This window comes from Apiospora marii (assembly GCF_038362585.1).
Source record: "Apiospora marii strain CBS 49790 chromosome Unknown utg000009l_segment0_segment0, whole genome shotgun sequence".
Lineage (NCBI taxonomy): Eukaryota > Fungi > Ascomycota > Sordariomycetes > Amphisphaeriales > Apiosporaceae > Apiospora > Apiospora marii.
The window spans coordinates 2,311,597-2,328,862 of NW_027117381.1; the positions used below are offsets into that span (position 1 = coordinate 2,311,597).

Sequence of the window (17,266 nt, forward strand, 5' to 3'; positions counted from 1 at the left end):
ATATTGGCTGGGCGTGGTTTTGGGGGAGGATCGTCGTGTTTGGATTTGCATGATACACACATAATGCTCGGCGTTTGGTGGTTTTCACGAGAAAAGGAGAAGGAAAAGGGGGCATACTGTTTCCGGCAATTGTTACTCACGCTTGTCCCCTGCAGTTTCATTTCTTGTACGAATGAAAAAGTACTTTACAAACATGTACACGGTCGATAGCAATACTCATGTTGTGTTCATCGCATTGCTCGTGATAATCTGCTGATTCAACGTTACAGCTAAATTCCAGTCAACTTCCACGTGTCTTCTGTACCCGGTTCTTCTGTCGTCTCCTTGAAAAGTAGACACTAACCCGTACACTCACTATTCCTCGAGAGATGGATCTGATCTTTTGACAACATGTGACATCTCAGCCAACAGGCCACTTGTCGTCGCATCAGCCGCGTATTGGTTCTGACAGCTTCCGCACATGGCCAGCTCAGTCTTAGTGCCACGGGACTCGTAGATACAGCGTGGCCGAGTCTTGCAGAAGTTCCAATCGGACTTGAACGTGCGGATGGTCCGGCCGCATTGTCGGCATTTCACGACAAACTCGATATATGTGCACATTTTTTGAATGTGCTCTAGGGGGTGACGCCCTGATGGCAGAAAATCCTCGGAACAAGGACGTCGTCGCTCTGGTTTAAGTATGAGGTCTATCGATGCGTATGGAAGCTTCTGGATCTTTGTAAGGGGATGTCTTCCTAACTAGAAAGTTCGGCCTGCCCCAGGGCTCTCTTATCATGCATGCATTTATAACCACCAATCAAATATATAATGACATATGTGGTGTTTGAAGTGTTTTCTACACATTATGACAGTTCCTTTATTCTTTTGTTCGATGGAAATGGGGTTTCTTTTGTTAAAATTAACCATGTAACGACCGTGCTGTTTGTTGTGAGGGCGGCTGTTTGGTGCCCCACGACTTTGCCCACTTGATAGATGGATCTCAGCTCGTCCCACTTCTGTCGTATAGGGAAAGAAAAAAAAGACTCCAAGAGACGGTGTGCTGTCTCGCGGATGGTAAGTACGGAAAATCGAGACAGAAATCACCGCCTCGTTGTCAAAGAGCCTTGAAAAAACCCATACGCAGGGAAGGGATACCCGTGCGTTGCGGGATCCTTGGATGCCTGCATCGGATCATGATCAGACGCACATGTCGTCATGGCCAGGATACATTGTTCTTGCAAAGGGATTTGGGAGACACTACGTCTCTTTTGAAATTTACTTCTTTTAATAAACAACGAGGAACTGAGTCTACTAAGTTGGTCCAATGCGACGCTGTTCGGTTGATCGCGTGAGTATAAGCAAGAAAGCTGATAGATATCGTGAATGCAACGCCCGAAGATTCCAGACCCCTCCGCCCTTAGTATATGCTACCGTGACATTGGAATTCTAGTAGCCGCGGAGTTGTGACGTAATAGGCACTGCGCCCAATCAAGCTTTTGGGTAGGGAGTAGGTGGTAGGGGTCCGCGCCGTCTGGAGACGACAAGTTCGGTACAAACCTGATCCTAAAACAAAGACCCATGGCATGGGCTGTGTCGCAACTGCAACTGCCGCGGGCGGGATGTGTGTCAACGAGCGGGAGGAGGGATATGGTCACAAATAAGGAGAAGTCCATTGTACGGTTGAGCCGCAGGTTCATTGAATACCCATCTCGACTGGCCCGTCGTGATGAGGCTTTTGCGTGCCTGGTGGTGGTGCCCAAGTCGCAGGTTGCCGCTCCTATGGGAAAGCCGCACCATCCCGATAGGATTTGCTTCTAATGGCCGGGTTGGGTGTTAACAGAGGTTAGCGGTTAGCGCTCGACCATCCGGTTGGGTAGGCACCGGTTTGGCTTTGCATGTTTCGTTGTTGGAGAAACCTTTTGCACATGTCGCTCGCGGACTCACTGCTAGGCTGCACGCAGACTGGTATTGATCGTTAGGCATAGTTGTCCCCGCTTCTCCCATCCCATTTCAGGCTTTTCCTCTACCACTACCTACAGAATAGTCTCAGCAAACAAGCACTGCGACTACATCTGGCCGGGATGGGCCTGCCTAGAACGTGCTCCCAAGGTTAGAAACGTGCTTGACCTCGACTGACTCCTGTCACCCGCAGTCTGTAGTTCATTTCATTTTCACCGCTTGCGCTGCGATGCGGCGAAGCAGGCTCGGCTGTGTAAATCACAACTGCTGAGTCGAGAGATGCAGTTCTGCAGCCCCCGACCCGTTGGGTGTTAGTTGCTTTTCGAGGCCCAATCAGAGGCGCCCTGCTCGAGTGATTCCTCCCTCTGCCCTCCCCCCTCTGTCTGATGGGCTGGCTTCGCCGAGACCTCACGGGGCGCTACCCACCAACAACTCAGAGCCTGCTCCAAAATGTTCACAAGATGAGATCAAGCGCACCGCCGAAAATTGTCATCAAAAGCAGGCAGGCAGGCCAGGCAGGCCAAACATTCAGGTCGCCAGGGAGGAACACACGCCTTTCCAATTTGATATGACTTGTACTGTAACAGAAATACGAGGACAAACTGCCAATATCAAGTATGCAGGTTGCAATGCATGCACATCATGCACATTTTACTTGCCTCTTCCTGGGTCTTCTTACTTGGTGACGGCTCGGTAGATGCTAATGCAGCCAATCGAGCGAGCGAACAAGTTGGCCGGGCCAGGACGCTTGAGACTGGAGGGCGTTTGCGAGAAGAGCCCACACATTGCCAAGTTCAGCCCCCCTCCTGCCCCCTCGATTTTCTGGTCGCGGGCCCTATCTCACCCAACGAGCAAGAAGAGTCAGCACTTGCATGTAGGATGACGACGTTCTTCCTAGTCCCTCTTTTGGACGACTCCCCATAAGATCCTACGCCCGTCCTTGGTCGGTCGCCCAGCCCACTCAGACTAGTCGTACTCACCCGAGCCCAAAACTGACCAACTGACATCCGTGGAAGCTGCCTCGAACTTTCCAATCGTCTCTCGCGGCCCTTGGCTGGTTTTGATTTTTCCCTTCTACATATTCCATTGAACTCAACCAGCTTGGCTTGCAGTTTGTTTGCTTTCCTCGCTTCACTGGGTCTCCTTCTAAGTCTGCAAGTAGACTTTGCCGGTGCACAACACTACGCTATTCTCCCTGCCCGTTGCTGCTCACCCGCCTAGCGCACCCGCCTAAAACCAACCCCGCCGTGCGTGCGGGACAACTGTCGAAGGGCCAGCCCGCCTGACCGCCTGCTTGCTTGCTGAAGAACACAACTCGATTTCACGCCTCCGGGAGCATTCTACCAGATCACAACCTTCAAATCACCCTTTTCAACTCTCGGCAACATGTCCACCTACAGAACCGGTGGTGGCGCACGCCCGAGGGATCTGGATGATCGCAACTATTACCCAGCACCCCCACGTGGCGGTGGTGGTCGCGACTATGACGACTTCTACGACCGTCAGGAGCGCCGCAGCTCCCCCCCGCGGTCACGGGCCCCTGTTCGCGATTATGAAGATACGGAGATCTCTGTCGGCCGTGAATCGCGCACACCAGCCTTCCTTCGGGACGAGGGACGTCGAAATGAGGGCGCAGGGCAAATGGTCCTCCGGGCCAGAGAGATCGAGACGGTTGACCGCCGGAGGCCTCGTAGTCCTAGCCCAGTCCACGTGCATGAACGTTACATAGAGCGTGAACGCGATCGGTCTCCTGCTCCTCCTTCTATGGCCATGGAGAGGAGACCACGATTCATGGAGAGAGAGCGGTCGCCCTCGCCTGGTACCATGGTCCATATCGATCGTCACGAAATGGTACGACGAAGGGAGAGATCTCCTACCCCAGAGCGGGAGCGAGAGCGTATTCGAATCATTCAACGTGAGAAGGAGAGAGTCCCCTCGCCCAGCCCCTCACCGTCTCCCCCGCCTCAGGCAGCCCCGCCAGTGATTCGCGGCCCGACCATTGAGCGTGAGGTGATCACTCATTACCGAGACATTGACCATGGTAAGTATGCTCGAGAACCCGGCCAACTGCGTCAATTTACTGACATTGTATAGGCGTCATCAAGGCCCCAAGCCCACCGCCTCCGGCGCCCACACCCCGACCAGCGCGTACCAGGGAGCGTGAAACTGATATCGACATCTATACTTCACGGGGTGAAACCGAGGTCGACATTACTAAACGTACCCGTTCTCGGTCCCGACCAAGAGAGCGGCCTCGGCCTCAACCTGCCAAGCAGCCCTCGTACTACGACGACGAGGTACTCGTGCAGAGCAACCGGAACCGACTGCAAGTCGATATTGATCATGGTCATCGCCGCGCGCAGTCTGCCGCGCCAGAGCGCCGTCCCGACTACTCGGATGAGGCAGACTACATCACCGGTAAGATTGACTCGCGAGGTCGTATGGGCGAAGCTTGGAACGGAGCCACCAAGGACTGGTCCATTATCGATGTGCCTCCCGGAACCGAGAGAGTTCAGATGGACGGTGTAGGCGGTGGACAAGCCGAGGTGACCTGGCAGCGATACAACGGTGTCAGACGATCCAAGTTTGTCCCTGAGCGCGAGCCCACCGTGGTCAGCAGTGCCAGTGAGCCGGTCTCGGACCGAGACCGGTTGAGCGTGCAGGTCTATGACTCGCACAGAGACAAGTCGCGAGATCGCGACATTGTGGAAGACATCCACGACACGCGCATCTCGATTCGGGACCGGGATAGGCCTCGCCGCAAGAAGGAGCAGGAGATGTGGACCGAAATCACCAAAGATTTGGTGGTGAGAGAAGCCATCGAGAAGTGTGGCTACGAATACGAGGAGACGGAGTGGTTCTTCTACGTCATGCAGTACCTCAGATATGTAAGTTCCCTTGCGTACCACCAACCTTTCCGTGGCCGTCTAGGAGACTAATCATTTTCTTTCTCCAGGAGGATGTATCGGAGCTTGTCAGCATCTCGGACCAGATCCGGAGAGCCCGCAGGGAAAGGGCCCGGGAGATTGAGTGGGAGCGTGAGAGCAGAGACCGGTGGGAGCGCCGCCACCGACACCGTCGTTCGATGGGCCGGGACAAGTACGACGATGAGAGGGAGAGAATCGTCGAACACGAAGTCGTGTATGACCGCGCGCCTGTCCGTGGTTACCTGCGCTAGGTTATAATTTTCTTGTCCAAGCTGGGTCGTTGTGCTAGAAGTGTCGAAGGAAACATGATGTGTGTGTGCGCGCGCGAAACGGGCATTTGGCGTTCTTTACGACTATGATGGAGGATTTCTTCTTTACGAATCTTACGATATGGCATAGCGTGTCGGGAGCTATCTAGGGCACGGAGTTTGTATAGAACTTATGTAGCTATTTAGGCGGCTTTTGGCTGACGACTAATGACCTCAATTCACGAATGAAGCCTCTCAAAGCGACTTAGCTAGACATGGAATGAGCAGTGACTGAATGCTATAATTAATCGTACAAGACTATCGTGTCCGTAAGGTATAGTCAAGAATACTATCAAGTCAAGCTTGCGAAGTCGGTGGTCACGGCCCCAGAGATTTAGAGGATCATATGTGCCTGACCTCATCACCTGCTCGCTTGCCCCACCGCTTCTCAACCAGGCCCTTTCTCATTGTGATCATAGTTCTCACATCGTTTCCCAGCGGTTCATACTCGAAACGGTCATCCGTAGGACTACCTACGTGCTAGTTTCTTTCTCACCCTTATACGATGTCAGCCAACGATGCCAAGGTGGTTTCGACGCAGCCACTGGTGGGTCCACCCGAATTCCAGCCCGGCATAGCCTCTCGGGACTTACGATAACTGACCTAAATGCCTACCTACGAAAGGACATGAACGATGCCCGGTGGATCAAATTGCTGAAGTAATCTCATCGAATCTCTGTGTTTGTCTCCGTGTAGCGTCCCGAAAACTAATTTGCTCTCCCAGGATCGACTACAACGATGCCCGCGGCAAACAGCGGACGTGGGAGACGGCCGAGCGGCGCACACGGCCCAAGGGCGGGGATATTGACGGGGTCGGCATCGTGGCCATCCTGGAGAAGCCGACAGGTCAGTCTCCCTACCTGGCATTGCCCTCTTTGACACTCGATGACAACACTGGTTGGCTGACTGCTGTTCCCGAGTCTCTATCGCAGGCCCCGAGATCGTGCTCCAGAAGCAGTTCAGACCTCCTATTGACAAGGTCACCATCGAGGTCCCGGCCGGCCTGGTCGATGAGGGCGAGACGGTGGAGCAGGCGGCCATACGCGAGCTGAGGGAGGAGACGGGGTACGTGGCCGAGGTCGCCGAGACTACGCCGATGATGTTCAACGGTAAGTATTTCTCTCCTTCTTTTGTGTTTGTTTATGTATTATTTATCTGTTCGCCGAAATGCATATGCCGACTCCGAACTAATCATTTACTTTCCCCCTTTCCTGACAGACCCCGGATTCTGCAACACCAACCTGCGGATGATGCACGTTATCATCGACATGAGCCTGCCAGAGAACCAGGATCCCAAGCCCCAGCTGGAAGAGGACGAGTTCATCGAGGTCTTCACCACGCCGCTCAAGGACCTCTGGGCCGAATGCAAGCGGCTCGAAGCCGAGGGCTACGCCATCGATGCGCGGGTCGGGACTTTGGCCGAGGGTATCGAACTCGCGAAGCAATTCAAGCTATCGTGAGCAAGACTGCTTGCAGCAACCACTGGAAGAAATTCGATCGATACTTGCGTGTAGAAGAATATAGACTTATAGATAAATGGGGATATCACATTTTAGCGACGCGAGTTGGTAGAGATCAACCACTGAGTACCGCGGTTTGCTGATGTATATCCCGAATGTTCAGCAGCCCAATTCGCAACTTTCTGTCTACTTTCCCAAGCTATAAGAACAAGCAAATATACTGTCATCGAAATGAGCAACGAGAGGCATCTTATAGTCGTCTTCACCACAGGTTCTTCTATCGGCAGCTACCATCATGTTACTGAGACTTAAAGGAGAGAGGCGGCAGCAGCAGCAGCAGCAGCAGTGTTCTGACGTGGCGCCTGCCCCTGGGACCCGACGGCACCATCACCCATGTCATTCTTGTCGACTGGAGGTAGTACCTCAAGTGGCTCTTCCAGTATCCGGACCGCGTCCACGGCTGCTGCAACCTTGAGGTCGACACCGAACACGTTACTTCCAACGAGATTACCAAGGCGTTCACGGCGGTCATAGTGAGTGCTTCGCGGGCCATTTCAGGTTACTTGGGGGTCGGTGTGCTTATATCGGCATCAGTGACCTAACTAGTAATCGTAGTCGTCGGGTCGTGGAACCCGGCGACCCTGTCGTCCAGGCAGAACTTCTCTGGGTTCTGAGACGTGTGGCGGCACCCTGCCCACGGCGACGGTGGAGCATGTGAGCCCGTCTCCCGGAGGAGTTACACCAGGACGAGGTTCATCTGCACCACACATCGAGCGTCAAGGAGTGGAGGAACCTGGAGCTGGGGTTGGACAGCTTGTGGGAGAGAGATCAGCCGGAACGTAAGGAGCCCGGTTTGAGGCTCGCGGGGGAGGTGTAGGGAGCCTGTGGATGTGAATAGTCGGGTGTGCAGAGAATGTTGATCCCGGGGAATTCGCGTGTGTCGTGATTGGCTTGCTAATCTAATACAGCTTCTTGCCTTGCAATTGCCTTGCTCCAATCGTCTCAATAGCCTGGGGCGATGCAGATTTCCACCGCTAACACTTGAAAGATGACATGAGACCTGACACAAGGTAAGACGTATGCGTGGTGGCCAAGTGGTTCAAGTCGGATATATATTATGTGACGAACAGTTCAATTGACGTTGTTTTGCTGTATATACACACGTTGTAAGTGTTAACTAGTATGTGCATACAGAGCCTAGAATTTGGTTAGGTTGCATACGGTTGATCGGTCACTGTACCTCCACAGGCCTGGCACCACTGATTGACCGAAAACGACTTAAATTAAGGTGAACGTTGGAAAGAAGCTGACTGTGCCTGTTGCACTATTGCTGAACCAAAGGTAAGTGTAGTGAGGTCGATTGCTATGGCTCGTCTGCAAGCCCCCAGCTACCTTATGTAAAAGAGGTAGGTATGTTTGAGGCTACCCTTCAAATGTTAATCAATATGCTGAACAGCCCCCAAGCACTAGGGCCCCGTCCTTGAAGTTGAGTAAGTAGGTACTTTAGCCGCATGCGGCTTAGGCGACATTTGACGTGACTGCCTGTTCTATTATCAGATCTAAGGAATGGGCGGGGTATGCACTCATCCCACCGTATGGAAAAGTTAAAGAGCAATGACGCGCTAGATAAAGACGCGTCTTCATTATTGATGTATTTCAATGATTGCCTAGAGGTAGACTGGGTTTCAATGCACAACGACCTGCCAAAGGTAAGTTCACTCTCACAGAGAAAGCCTCGGCACCCAAAACGCCTTCTTGCCTGCCATTGACTACGTTAGCTTCATATGGGCAGGTGCTTTTGAATAGGTACCTACATAAGGTAATCTACCTGCACCTTCCATCCGTCCATGGGTTTAGGTATTCCATTACCACCAGCTGACTGTCTCCATTGCTTACTTAAAGTTATAATTTCCGGCAGGCTATCTCACCATCAGCCAGCTATCCCATTCGCTAAATTAATTATTTCATTGTCCTTCCGTCGACGGTCGACGGTGAAGGTTACATACCTGCTCTACTTCCACTATAAATTAGGTACATAGGTTACATACCTCATGTACTTACGTAAAGGAAGTAGCAGTAGGGGAAGTGCTTAGGCAACCCGCCGCCACTTAGAAGGTTCAAACCGTACCTGGCACTGAAGCTGTAAAAAGGCTGGGGTCTACAGCAACGACACGGGAAGAGGCGAGGCTGCAGTTGCCCCCAGGTCTTGGCACATGGTTGTCTCTCAACTTCCCTTGCCGTGCTTGTCTAATCCCTTTGTTCGCCATTCATTGTTTGTGTACAGCTTTTGAGGACACCAGCACGCCGGCCGAGTGCAAAACTCCAGCTCAGATCTAGCCTGTCTTATACGCATTCTGCACGAGCGGGAGATCCGGGCCTCGTTTTGTTCTATGTCCGTCTAATCGTAGGACGAGGAGGAAGAGGAACCTCATCATGGCACAGCCTGGTCGTCCGCCTGTCCCCATCTGGGTCGAGGCAGAGCCCGCTGCAGCAAGCGACGAAGACTTGAGGGACGAGCTGCAGATGCAGGAAATCTTCCTACAGTCTCTTGCCGGTACACCTGAGGATACACCACAGCGTCGGGCAGAAATCGAGGCTGAGATTCTTCGCGTGAAAGCACAGCTTAGGAAGCTCCAGGTTGCCAGGCAGAATCAAGGTAGGTAAAAGCCAGCCAGCCCTCTCTTCCCTTTCATTGACCACCCGTTTTCGTCTTTGTGAAGCAACATTCATTCCCTTTCACACTGCAATTGCATTCACCTCAATCCTTCTCTATAAACCACCTTCCATCGAAGCTTGTACCCATCTACATCTGCCTTACCCTCTCATGTATCGCAAGCGATAAGGCAGCCCGACTCAGCCTCTGACTACATTGTTGTGCTCCCCACCTGGCCGACATATTCTTCCCACCATATTCCCTCTTCATCTTGCACCGAAGCTTGTGTAAGGTGTACAATTTCTTCTTATCTTTCGAGTACCGCGAAATGCCTTCTTGACTCGTGTCTTTACACCACAACTAATTGTTTCCTTCTCGCAAAGGCGGCTTGGTGCAAGCGTTACACAGAACAGGCACCGACACCATGGGTGGATCAAGCAGCGACGAGAGTGCTCGTCGCACCTTCCCTGTGCCGAATCAGGAAAGCGTCTCTGGTTTGCCTTTCGATGGCGAAAACCTCTGGGATGAGACCAGCAACAGCAACAACGAGTACGCAAGCAACAGCAACAATGAATACGCCAGAAAGCGTACATACAGCACTCACATTGACCACGGATCACCTTCTATGCCAGAGTCAAAAGCACCGCGTTTTGGTGAGCTGTTTGGAGATGTCAATGAACATGAGCAGCGCGAACTTGCGTTCCGTCAGAGACGGGAACAAGAAGAGCAAGACGCCGCGCTCGCTCGTATGATGCAGGAACAAGAAGAGGAAGAGGCACAAGAGTCCTTCTCGCACAACGAGTTTGAGAGCCCATCCGGCCCCAGCAGCCATGATCGATCGCGTCAATACCAGCCAGCCGATTCACCCGAACCTCGGATGCCTGGATCCTGGAACATCGGGGAGGACAACTTTGTTGATCTCACAGACGATCAACCCAATGATGGGTTCGTTCCTTCAAGCAGCACCATAAATATGCATGCCAGGGACCTTGCCCACCATGCTGCAATCCAGCGGCAGCGGCTTGAAACCAATGCTCCCTTTCCAGGCCCGTCGGAGAACAGTACGTCTTCTCGTCAACGCCCTGGATTTGTCACCGACGGCACCACGAGCCCTCTTGCCAACGGAGCTTACGCCAATGGAGCTAAAACCTCCTCGGTCTATCGCCCCGGCACTTCGTCATTAGCCGACATTGTTCAGCGTACGAATAATTACGATTATGCCAGTGGCACCAACGAATATGGAGACCCACTGGATAACCGAGTGTTTATTCCATTTGGTGACGACGATGAATCAGACCAAGTGAAGGCGCTCCTGACGAATATTTCGACTGAAGCAGGCACTGCTGATGGTGACAGCACACCTGCCGCTCTCAAAGAGCCACTGTATAAGCATCAGCAGATCGCGCTCAAGTGGATGAAAGGAATGGAAGCCGACGAGCATAAAAGGGGCGGCATACTCGCGGATGATATGGGCCTTGGCAAGACGATTTCATCGCTCGCACTCATCGTCCGGGATCGTACTCCAGAGCACAAAATTTACCCAGGTCGCGGGGGCACCAACATTGTTGTCGCACCGGTATCGCTTATCGCCCAGTGGGAGAAGGAAATCGAGAGCAAACTTAAGTACCCTTATTCCCTCGCGGTCTGGAACTACCACAAGAAGAAGCTGCCCTTCAGTCAGTTGCGCAAGTACGATGTTGTGCTGACCTCCTATGGCAAGCTTGGCCAAGAGTACAAGGCCCTGGATTACTTCACCAAGGATAAGACCGATAAAGGCGAGCCGCTCGACAAGGATGTCCTAGCAGAGAAGTTTCCTTTCCTCTGCGCCAAACAAAAATTCTTGCGTGTCATCGTCGACGAAGCACAGATGATCAAGAACAAGAGCACCCAGATGCACCAAGCAGTTTGTCGTATTCCTGCAGAGTACAGATGGTGTCTCTCGGGTACGCCAATGATGAACAGCGTGGATGAAATGGGCTCTCTGATCCATTTTCTGCGAATCAAACCCTACAATGACCCGCAGGAGTTCAGGCGGAAGTTTAATGCGTTGTACCCCAAAGGCAACAAAGGCTTTGATGATCCTGCCAGCGTCATGAAGTCGCTACAAGTATTGCTGCGTGCCATCATGCTCCGGCGCACTAAGACGTCGATGATTGACGGAGAACCAATCATCACATTGCCGCCCAAGACGGAGATTACCGACCATGTCATTTTCAATGAGGATGAGCAGCAATATTATGATGATCTGGAGCATGCGTCTCGAGTGGAGTTCAGCAAATACTTGAGAGCTGGTACCGTGGGCAAGCATTACCAGTACGTCTTGGTGAAGTTGCTACGTCTGCGTCAGGCTTGTTGCCACCCGTACTTGCATATAACCGACCTGGAGTTCACCAACAATGCTAATTCGGAGACGGATATGACCACCCTTGCAAAGGAGATCCACTCTACGCGGGTCGATGCTCTCATGGACGAGGACACACCGTTCCTTTGCCCTATCTGCTACGAATATACTTGGAACCCCTCGATTCTTGTCCCTTGCGGCCACTACGCCTGCCATGAGTGTCTCCAGCTTCACGCGAATAGCTCGGAGCAACAGAGAATTGAAGGTGGCAAACCGAGGTGCATCATCTGCCGTGCCGAGTTCGACATGAAGAAAGCCATCACGTATAGCGCTTTCAAGGACACGTTTATGCCAGAAACTGGCGATGCTGAAGCTGGATCCCCCAAGGACGCCGGTGCTGAAGCTGAGGCTGCTGACTCTGATGAGGATGACTCGGATTCTGAAACTGACTCGGGAGAAGACGAAGGTGACGATATTGACGATCGCGGTAACCTGAAAGATTTCATCGTGGATGACGACGATGACGAATACAAGCCTAAGCCACGTAAGGGCAAAGGAAAGAGCAAGGCCAAGAGCAAGGCCAAGGGCAAGAAGAAGAAGGCCAAGAAGGAGGAGGATATCCAACCCCACATGCTTGCGAAGTTGCGCAAAGAGGCTTCTCGCAACGTCGATGCACACAGGAAGTACCTCAGTTACCTCACCAACATCTGGCTGCCGTCGGCCAAGATTGACAAGTGCCGTCAGCTCATCCAGGACATTCAGGAAACTGGTGAGAAGACAATCGTCTTCTCGCAGTGGACCCTTCTTCTTGACCTAATGGAAGTCCCTTTGAAGGAAGATGGTCTTCGATTCCGGCGTTACGATGGAGGCATGTCGGCCAAACAACGCGATGAGGCGGTCCAGGAATTTGCCGAGAACCCCCGCATGAAGGTTATGCTTACTTCACTGAAGGCTGGAAATGCTGGTCTGAACTTGGTTTGCGCCAGCAGGGTCATTATTATGGATCCTTTCTGGAACCCTTTCATCGAGAAGCAGGCTGTCGATCGAACCTACCGCATTGGCCAGCGAAAGCCCGTCACGGTACACCGGATCTTAGTCAAGGAGACGGTGGAGGACAGAATCATGGAATTGCAGGAGGAGAAGCGCAATATCGTGGAGGGTGCTATGGACGAGAAGGTAGCCAAAGATCTTGGCCGTCTCTCCTCGAACGACCTGGCCTTCCTCTTTGGCGTTGGCCCCCGTCATTAAGGGAGAAGTCGGCCCCCGGCCCCTCCTTCCCCAACTGGAATGTATAATAAATGTAGCTAGTCTTTGCGGTTGCCTTGTTATCAGCTAGTCTTTGCGGTTGCCTTTTTCTCTCAGCCCAGTCTACAGCGAGGCGTTCCCATGGTTTGCTTGAGAAACAGAGATGAGTAGCAGAGATGAGAAACAGAGATGATTATGACCAATTCCATTGTTTGACATTGATTGTGATAATCGCTATCGTTTACCCCCTCGTTATCAGTCGTTGATTCCACTGCTAATTATCCCACGTTCCCAGCTAATCCGTCGCCATAACCGATTAATACAAACAGGTACCTTCTCACTCAGCCGTCAATTCATAGATTCACTCTAGTGGTACTGTGTCCTTTCAGGATAATTAGTGATGGAATATGGTGCATCCCAAGAAGTGCCATATGTCCACGACCGCCCCAATCCATAAGTCCTCCCGGCGTGCCTACACGTAGCTTGACCAAAACCACTTAGACACAAGCTGGACGACATTGAACCGAGTCTTGGACTCAATTCCTCATTACGCTTCACGTGTTTTTATATAGGCATCCCGGTTACAAGCTCATAATGGGGGATTTTGATTATCTTTATCATTCATTGCTATGCTCACACCAAGGAGTCAAAGGGGCGCCGCGGGCCATTGCCTTGAGGGGTCTATCTACTCGAAAGCGCCGTGTACTCCTTGACCAGATATCGTATGTATCATTCATCTGTGACCAAGCCTGTAGAGTGAACTTATGCATTACCCAACGACAGATCTTGAACACACCTGAGATCACTCGAGCTACATCTTTATGCACTTTCAAGATCAGCGATTGGTCGCACAGTTTCGCTTGTGCACAAAGCAGTACTTAACCACATCTCCAGCCTCTGAGCTGGTTGTTCTGTTCATATACGAACAGAGAAAGCGATGGTTGTTGTAGGATCATGAGTTATGCAGCAAGGTATTACGACTGAGCCCATCAGATACGGCTGGCCGAACAGAGCTGTCCAGCCAGCAGCCAGGATAAGATGCTTTGTCCAAGGAATGTTCGGAGCTTGGTAACTCCAGCCTCTTGACATGGTAAGGGGAAGCACACCTGTCCCAGGCACTGAACCATGAGTGCTCAAAGGTAGCGATGAGGCAGCAAAGTCATCAAGGTCGGGCACCGTGCGCCAGAATCTAACACATAAGCCTCTTGATTTCCCAACAAGGGAGGTTTCAGGTGGCCAGGATGCTTTTCCCGCCATCAGCTGTGATGCGAGCACGAACTCTGACCCGCATGACCTCGTGGTGGAGCTGCTTAGGCGTGAGGACTTCTTCAGTTCCCCCGACCTTCTTTTTCTCCAGACCGAGAATCGCGCTGGGTGCAAAGAGGAGGGCGTCTCCGGTCCGAAGCTTGACGATGTGCGACATCATGTCGTTTGTAGGGTCATCCTGCGATATATGGATACCACACAGCCCCCCGTATGATACACCGTCCTCATCTGTGATATAATCATCGTGACGCTGTTGTTTTTTCTTCCCTTGTTGCTGTTGCTGCTTGACAGCCGAAGAGACACCGGCGAGATGGCCTTTGAGGACACGCAACCAGTCGGGTGATTGGAAGTGATGCACGATCGTGATGCTGCACAGGTCGAGGAGCTTGGGCGAGACGGTGGGCTCCTGGGTGGAGATGAAAGCCCGTGCACCGAGGTGGCGCTGCAGGCGGATCGTAGAGAGCAGGGAATTCGTCAACGTCTGCGCCTCGGCCGACTCGCTCATGTACTTGTGTGCCTCGTCCAGGGCCACGACGCGGCCGATGGACGATGGCTGCTCCAGAAAGAGCGACAAACAGATGTTGAAGAGAGAGCATGCCATCTCGGCCGTGACGCAAGGGCAGGAGAGGTCGACAATGGTTAGCTGGCCCTCACAAGGCGTCCAAAGAGTTCCCTTCAAGGATTTGCTTGGCTTCTCCCGAGGGTTGACTTGGTTCGTAACCATGAAGCTTTCCAGCGTGTCGAGACGCTGTTGCAAGGGAATCGACTGCTGCTGAGTAAGGTCCTCTCGCGCCAGACTGTTCCTAAATCTGAGATAGTTGAAGTCTGCGCCACTCTTCTGCTGCTCGAGCCGCATATCTCTTAGCAGTCTCTGAATAACGTGCACTAAGAAATCATCTGTTAGCAGCAGCTGGGTGAACAAGTACAAGAGACAAATATGGGAAACCGAGCTATGGGGGTCTTACTATAAAGCGGCATTGAACCACCACCCACTTGCATCAAGTCAAGCATTCTCTTGGTGTTCAGATCTGATTCCCTCAACCGTAATTCTTCCACTGATACACCCGGGAGCTTGCTGTACGTTCTCTGCACAAAATGTATTAGCCAGCCCATATTACGCCATTATCAACGACCAACGACATCACCAAACCACACTTACCCTCATTGTACGGATGCTCGTAGGCGCACAAAGCACCCTGACCTTGATATCAGCACTAGATGCAAGATAAGCCGCCTCGCAAGGAGTTGCGCTGGCGTCAGAAACAAATGTGTCGTAATGGAACACAATTCCAGTCAAAGGATGTGGGAGTCGGCCCAATTTGGATGGCATCAAGCAGCCCTCCAGAAGACAGGACAGGGTGTGGCTCTTGCCCGACCCCTGTTGGCCGCAGATGAAGATGCTCGAGGGACTGGCAACGTTGTAGAAGATGCGGGAATCCGCAAAGCCGGGACCATATCCTTTTTCGTTGTTGCCTGCGAGGAGAGCATACTGCGGGAAGGGTGTCGACTTGGAGCTCTGTCGAAGAGACCGCGCATGCTCAAGCACTGGATGAGAGAAGACAGGGGCGGACATGATGCCCTTCATGTCGTCGTCCTCGGGGCGTCGCGTGAGTAGCTTCAGATGGTAATCGAAATGGGGGTCACCCTCATCAGAAATCTCGCTGGAGGTCACGCTTTCGTCATCACTCTCATCATCGCTGTCCTCGAGCCCGTCTGATGTAGATGTACTGTGACGGGCATTTCTGCTTTGTGTCGACAAATCTGCGGCCCGCGGAGCAGGCTGCATAGTTTTGACCAAAGGCCCGCTGCTGTCGGTCGCAGCAGTTGCTTTCGGCCGGGGGCTGGGCTTGGCTGTGACGTCTGGCCCCTTGGCCACTCCCTTGGCCATTGTCGGTTTGGGAGAGGTAACCGTAACAGGGTTGGATGATCCCGGAGTTTTGCGAGCCTTCCTTGGCTGCAGCCGTCCTATACCGACGGTCTCTTCACTGTCCGATGATGGGCTGACAATGCTGTGGTTCTCATGAGTTTTCGCTAAGACTTGCGAAACAATAGGCATAAGTGAGAGGTGAGCTGACGGGGCTCCTTGGTTTGCTCGTGCGCTACTGTCTTCCACTTGACGTATAGCTGGATGCTGGCCATTAGCCGCTGGTTTTGATGCAGTCGCTTTCTTGTTGTCTGGGATAGAAAAGGATATGTTCTTTTTCGTATCCTTCTCCTGGGGCCTGAGATTCAAGCTCAATGGCCCAAAGATAGGTTTTGCTGTGTTGGCCGGTGGGGTTGGCACTGTGGTTTCCTTTTTGTCCCGGGAAGCGAAATGAAGCTTGTCTCCCTTCTCCTGAGGAGCACTATTCAGGCTCAATGGTCCAAAAAGCGGTCTTGAAGCGGACGCAGTAGTGGTGGCATCAGAAGACGTGGATGTGGCAGGCTCTTTGGCGGCCGGATGGGTGCTAAGACCGGGTGAAGACGGGCCACCTCCAGCGCCGAGGGATGCAGGAAATCTTGGGACGGTTTCCGCATTGAACTTGAACTGAGGAACAGTGACTGCTTTCGCAGGGCCGGAATTGCTGGAAAAGAAAACAGTGAATGGTTTCGCCGTTTTCTCGGGAAGCCTGTCTGGCGAGGCACTGTTTCTTGGTTGCTCACTTGCACCTGGACTACCAGTGCCCTTTGGTGCCTGACTGGCAGACTCCCCTTGGGACGACATGGGGAATTATCCAGCAAACAAGCAAGAAGAATTTGCAGCAAAGGTAGTAGGAGTTTTCAATAATTCATGAAGTGTAGGTAGAGGACAACTTTAAGAAAAAGAAAAAAAGGTTGACTAAGCAAGGGACATATATGAAAAGCAACACAGAATCCGACGGGGGCCGCCCATGCCAACACGCGGTCACGAAACGGAGCATGGATTAAGTAGCGAAAGCCCCACGTGCAGCCCCCCACGTCTTCTACTCACTGCAAGCCGATGCTCGAGTCTTCCAATAGAGAGTTACGAACCATGCAATCTCTTGATTGATCTCAATAATAATGAAAATGTCTGAGAGGGGTCAAACCCGTACTTATTGAACTTACTACTTGGATAGACTGCCAACCCTCGTGGATCCATTGATTTTTTGATTTTCTTTTCTGTTTTT

The 17,266-nt window shown here is 52.3% G+C and overlaps 6 protein-coding genes across 6 annotated transcripts; 4 read left to right on the forward strand and 2 right to left on the reverse strand.

Annotated features, from left to right (window-relative positions):
* Positions 1-3,324: 3,324 nt before the first annotated feature.
* Positions 3,325-5,116, forward strand: PG985_012267 (uncharacterized protein; the record flags this gene model as incomplete). Its single annotated transcript, XM_066832034.1, has 3 exons — positions 3,325-3,979; positions 4,033-4,826; positions 4,895-5,116. 3 exons carry the CDS (start codon positions 3,325-3,327, stop codon positions 5,114-5,116), a joined length of 1,671 nt encoding a protein of 556 aa, XP_066680084.1.
* Positions 5,117-5,678: 562 nt separating this feature from the next.
* PG985_012268 (uncharacterized protein) lies at positions 5,679-6,633 on the forward strand (the record flags this gene model as incomplete). The annotated part of the gene is made up of 5 exons (XM_066832035.1): positions 5,679-5,720; positions 5,798-5,832; positions 5,898-6,019; positions 6,106-6,282; positions 6,392-6,633. 5 exons carry the CDS (start codon positions 5,679-5,681, stop codon positions 6,631-6,633), a joined length of 618 nt encoding a protein of 205 aa, XP_066680085.1.
* Positions 6,634-6,941: 308 nt separating this feature from the next.
* On the reverse strand, positions 6,942-7,403 carry PG985_012269 (uncharacterized protein; the record flags this gene model as incomplete). The annotated part of the gene is made up of 2 exons (XM_066832036.1): positions 6,942-7,128; positions 7,237-7,403. The coding sequence occupies 2 exons, from the start codon at positions 7,401-7,403 to the stop codon at positions 6,942-6,944; spliced, it is 354 nt and encodes a 117-aa protein (XP_066680086.1).
* A 1,663-nt stretch (positions 7,404-9,066) lies between these two features.
* PG985_012270 (uncharacterized protein) lies at positions 9,067-9,297 on the forward strand (the record flags this gene model as incomplete). Its single annotated transcript, XM_066832037.1, has 1 exon — positions 9,067-9,297. One exon carries the CDS (start codon positions 9,067-9,069, stop codon positions 9,295-9,297), a length of 231 nt encoding a protein of 76 aa, XP_066680087.1.
* Positions 9,298-9,710: 413 nt separating this feature from the next.
* On the forward strand, positions 9,711-12,875 carry PG985_012271 (SNF2 family N-terminal domain-containing protein; the record flags this gene model as incomplete). The annotated part of the gene is made up of 1 exon (XM_066832038.1): positions 9,711-12,875. The coding sequence occupies one exon, from the start codon at positions 9,711-9,713 to the stop codon at positions 12,873-12,875; it is 3,165 nt and encodes a 1,054-aa protein (XP_066680088.1).
* Positions 12,876-14,100: 1,225 nt separating this feature from the next.
* On the reverse strand, positions 14,101-16,842 carry PG985_012272 (uncharacterized protein; the record flags this gene model as incomplete). Its single annotated transcript, XM_066832039.1, has 3 exons — positions 14,101-15,023; positions 15,104-15,224; positions 15,298-16,842. The coding sequence occupies 3 exons, from the start codon at positions 16,840-16,842 to the stop codon at positions 14,101-14,103; spliced, it is 2,589 nt and encodes an 862-aa protein (XP_066680089.1).
* Positions 16,843-17,266: the final 424 nt, after the last annotated feature.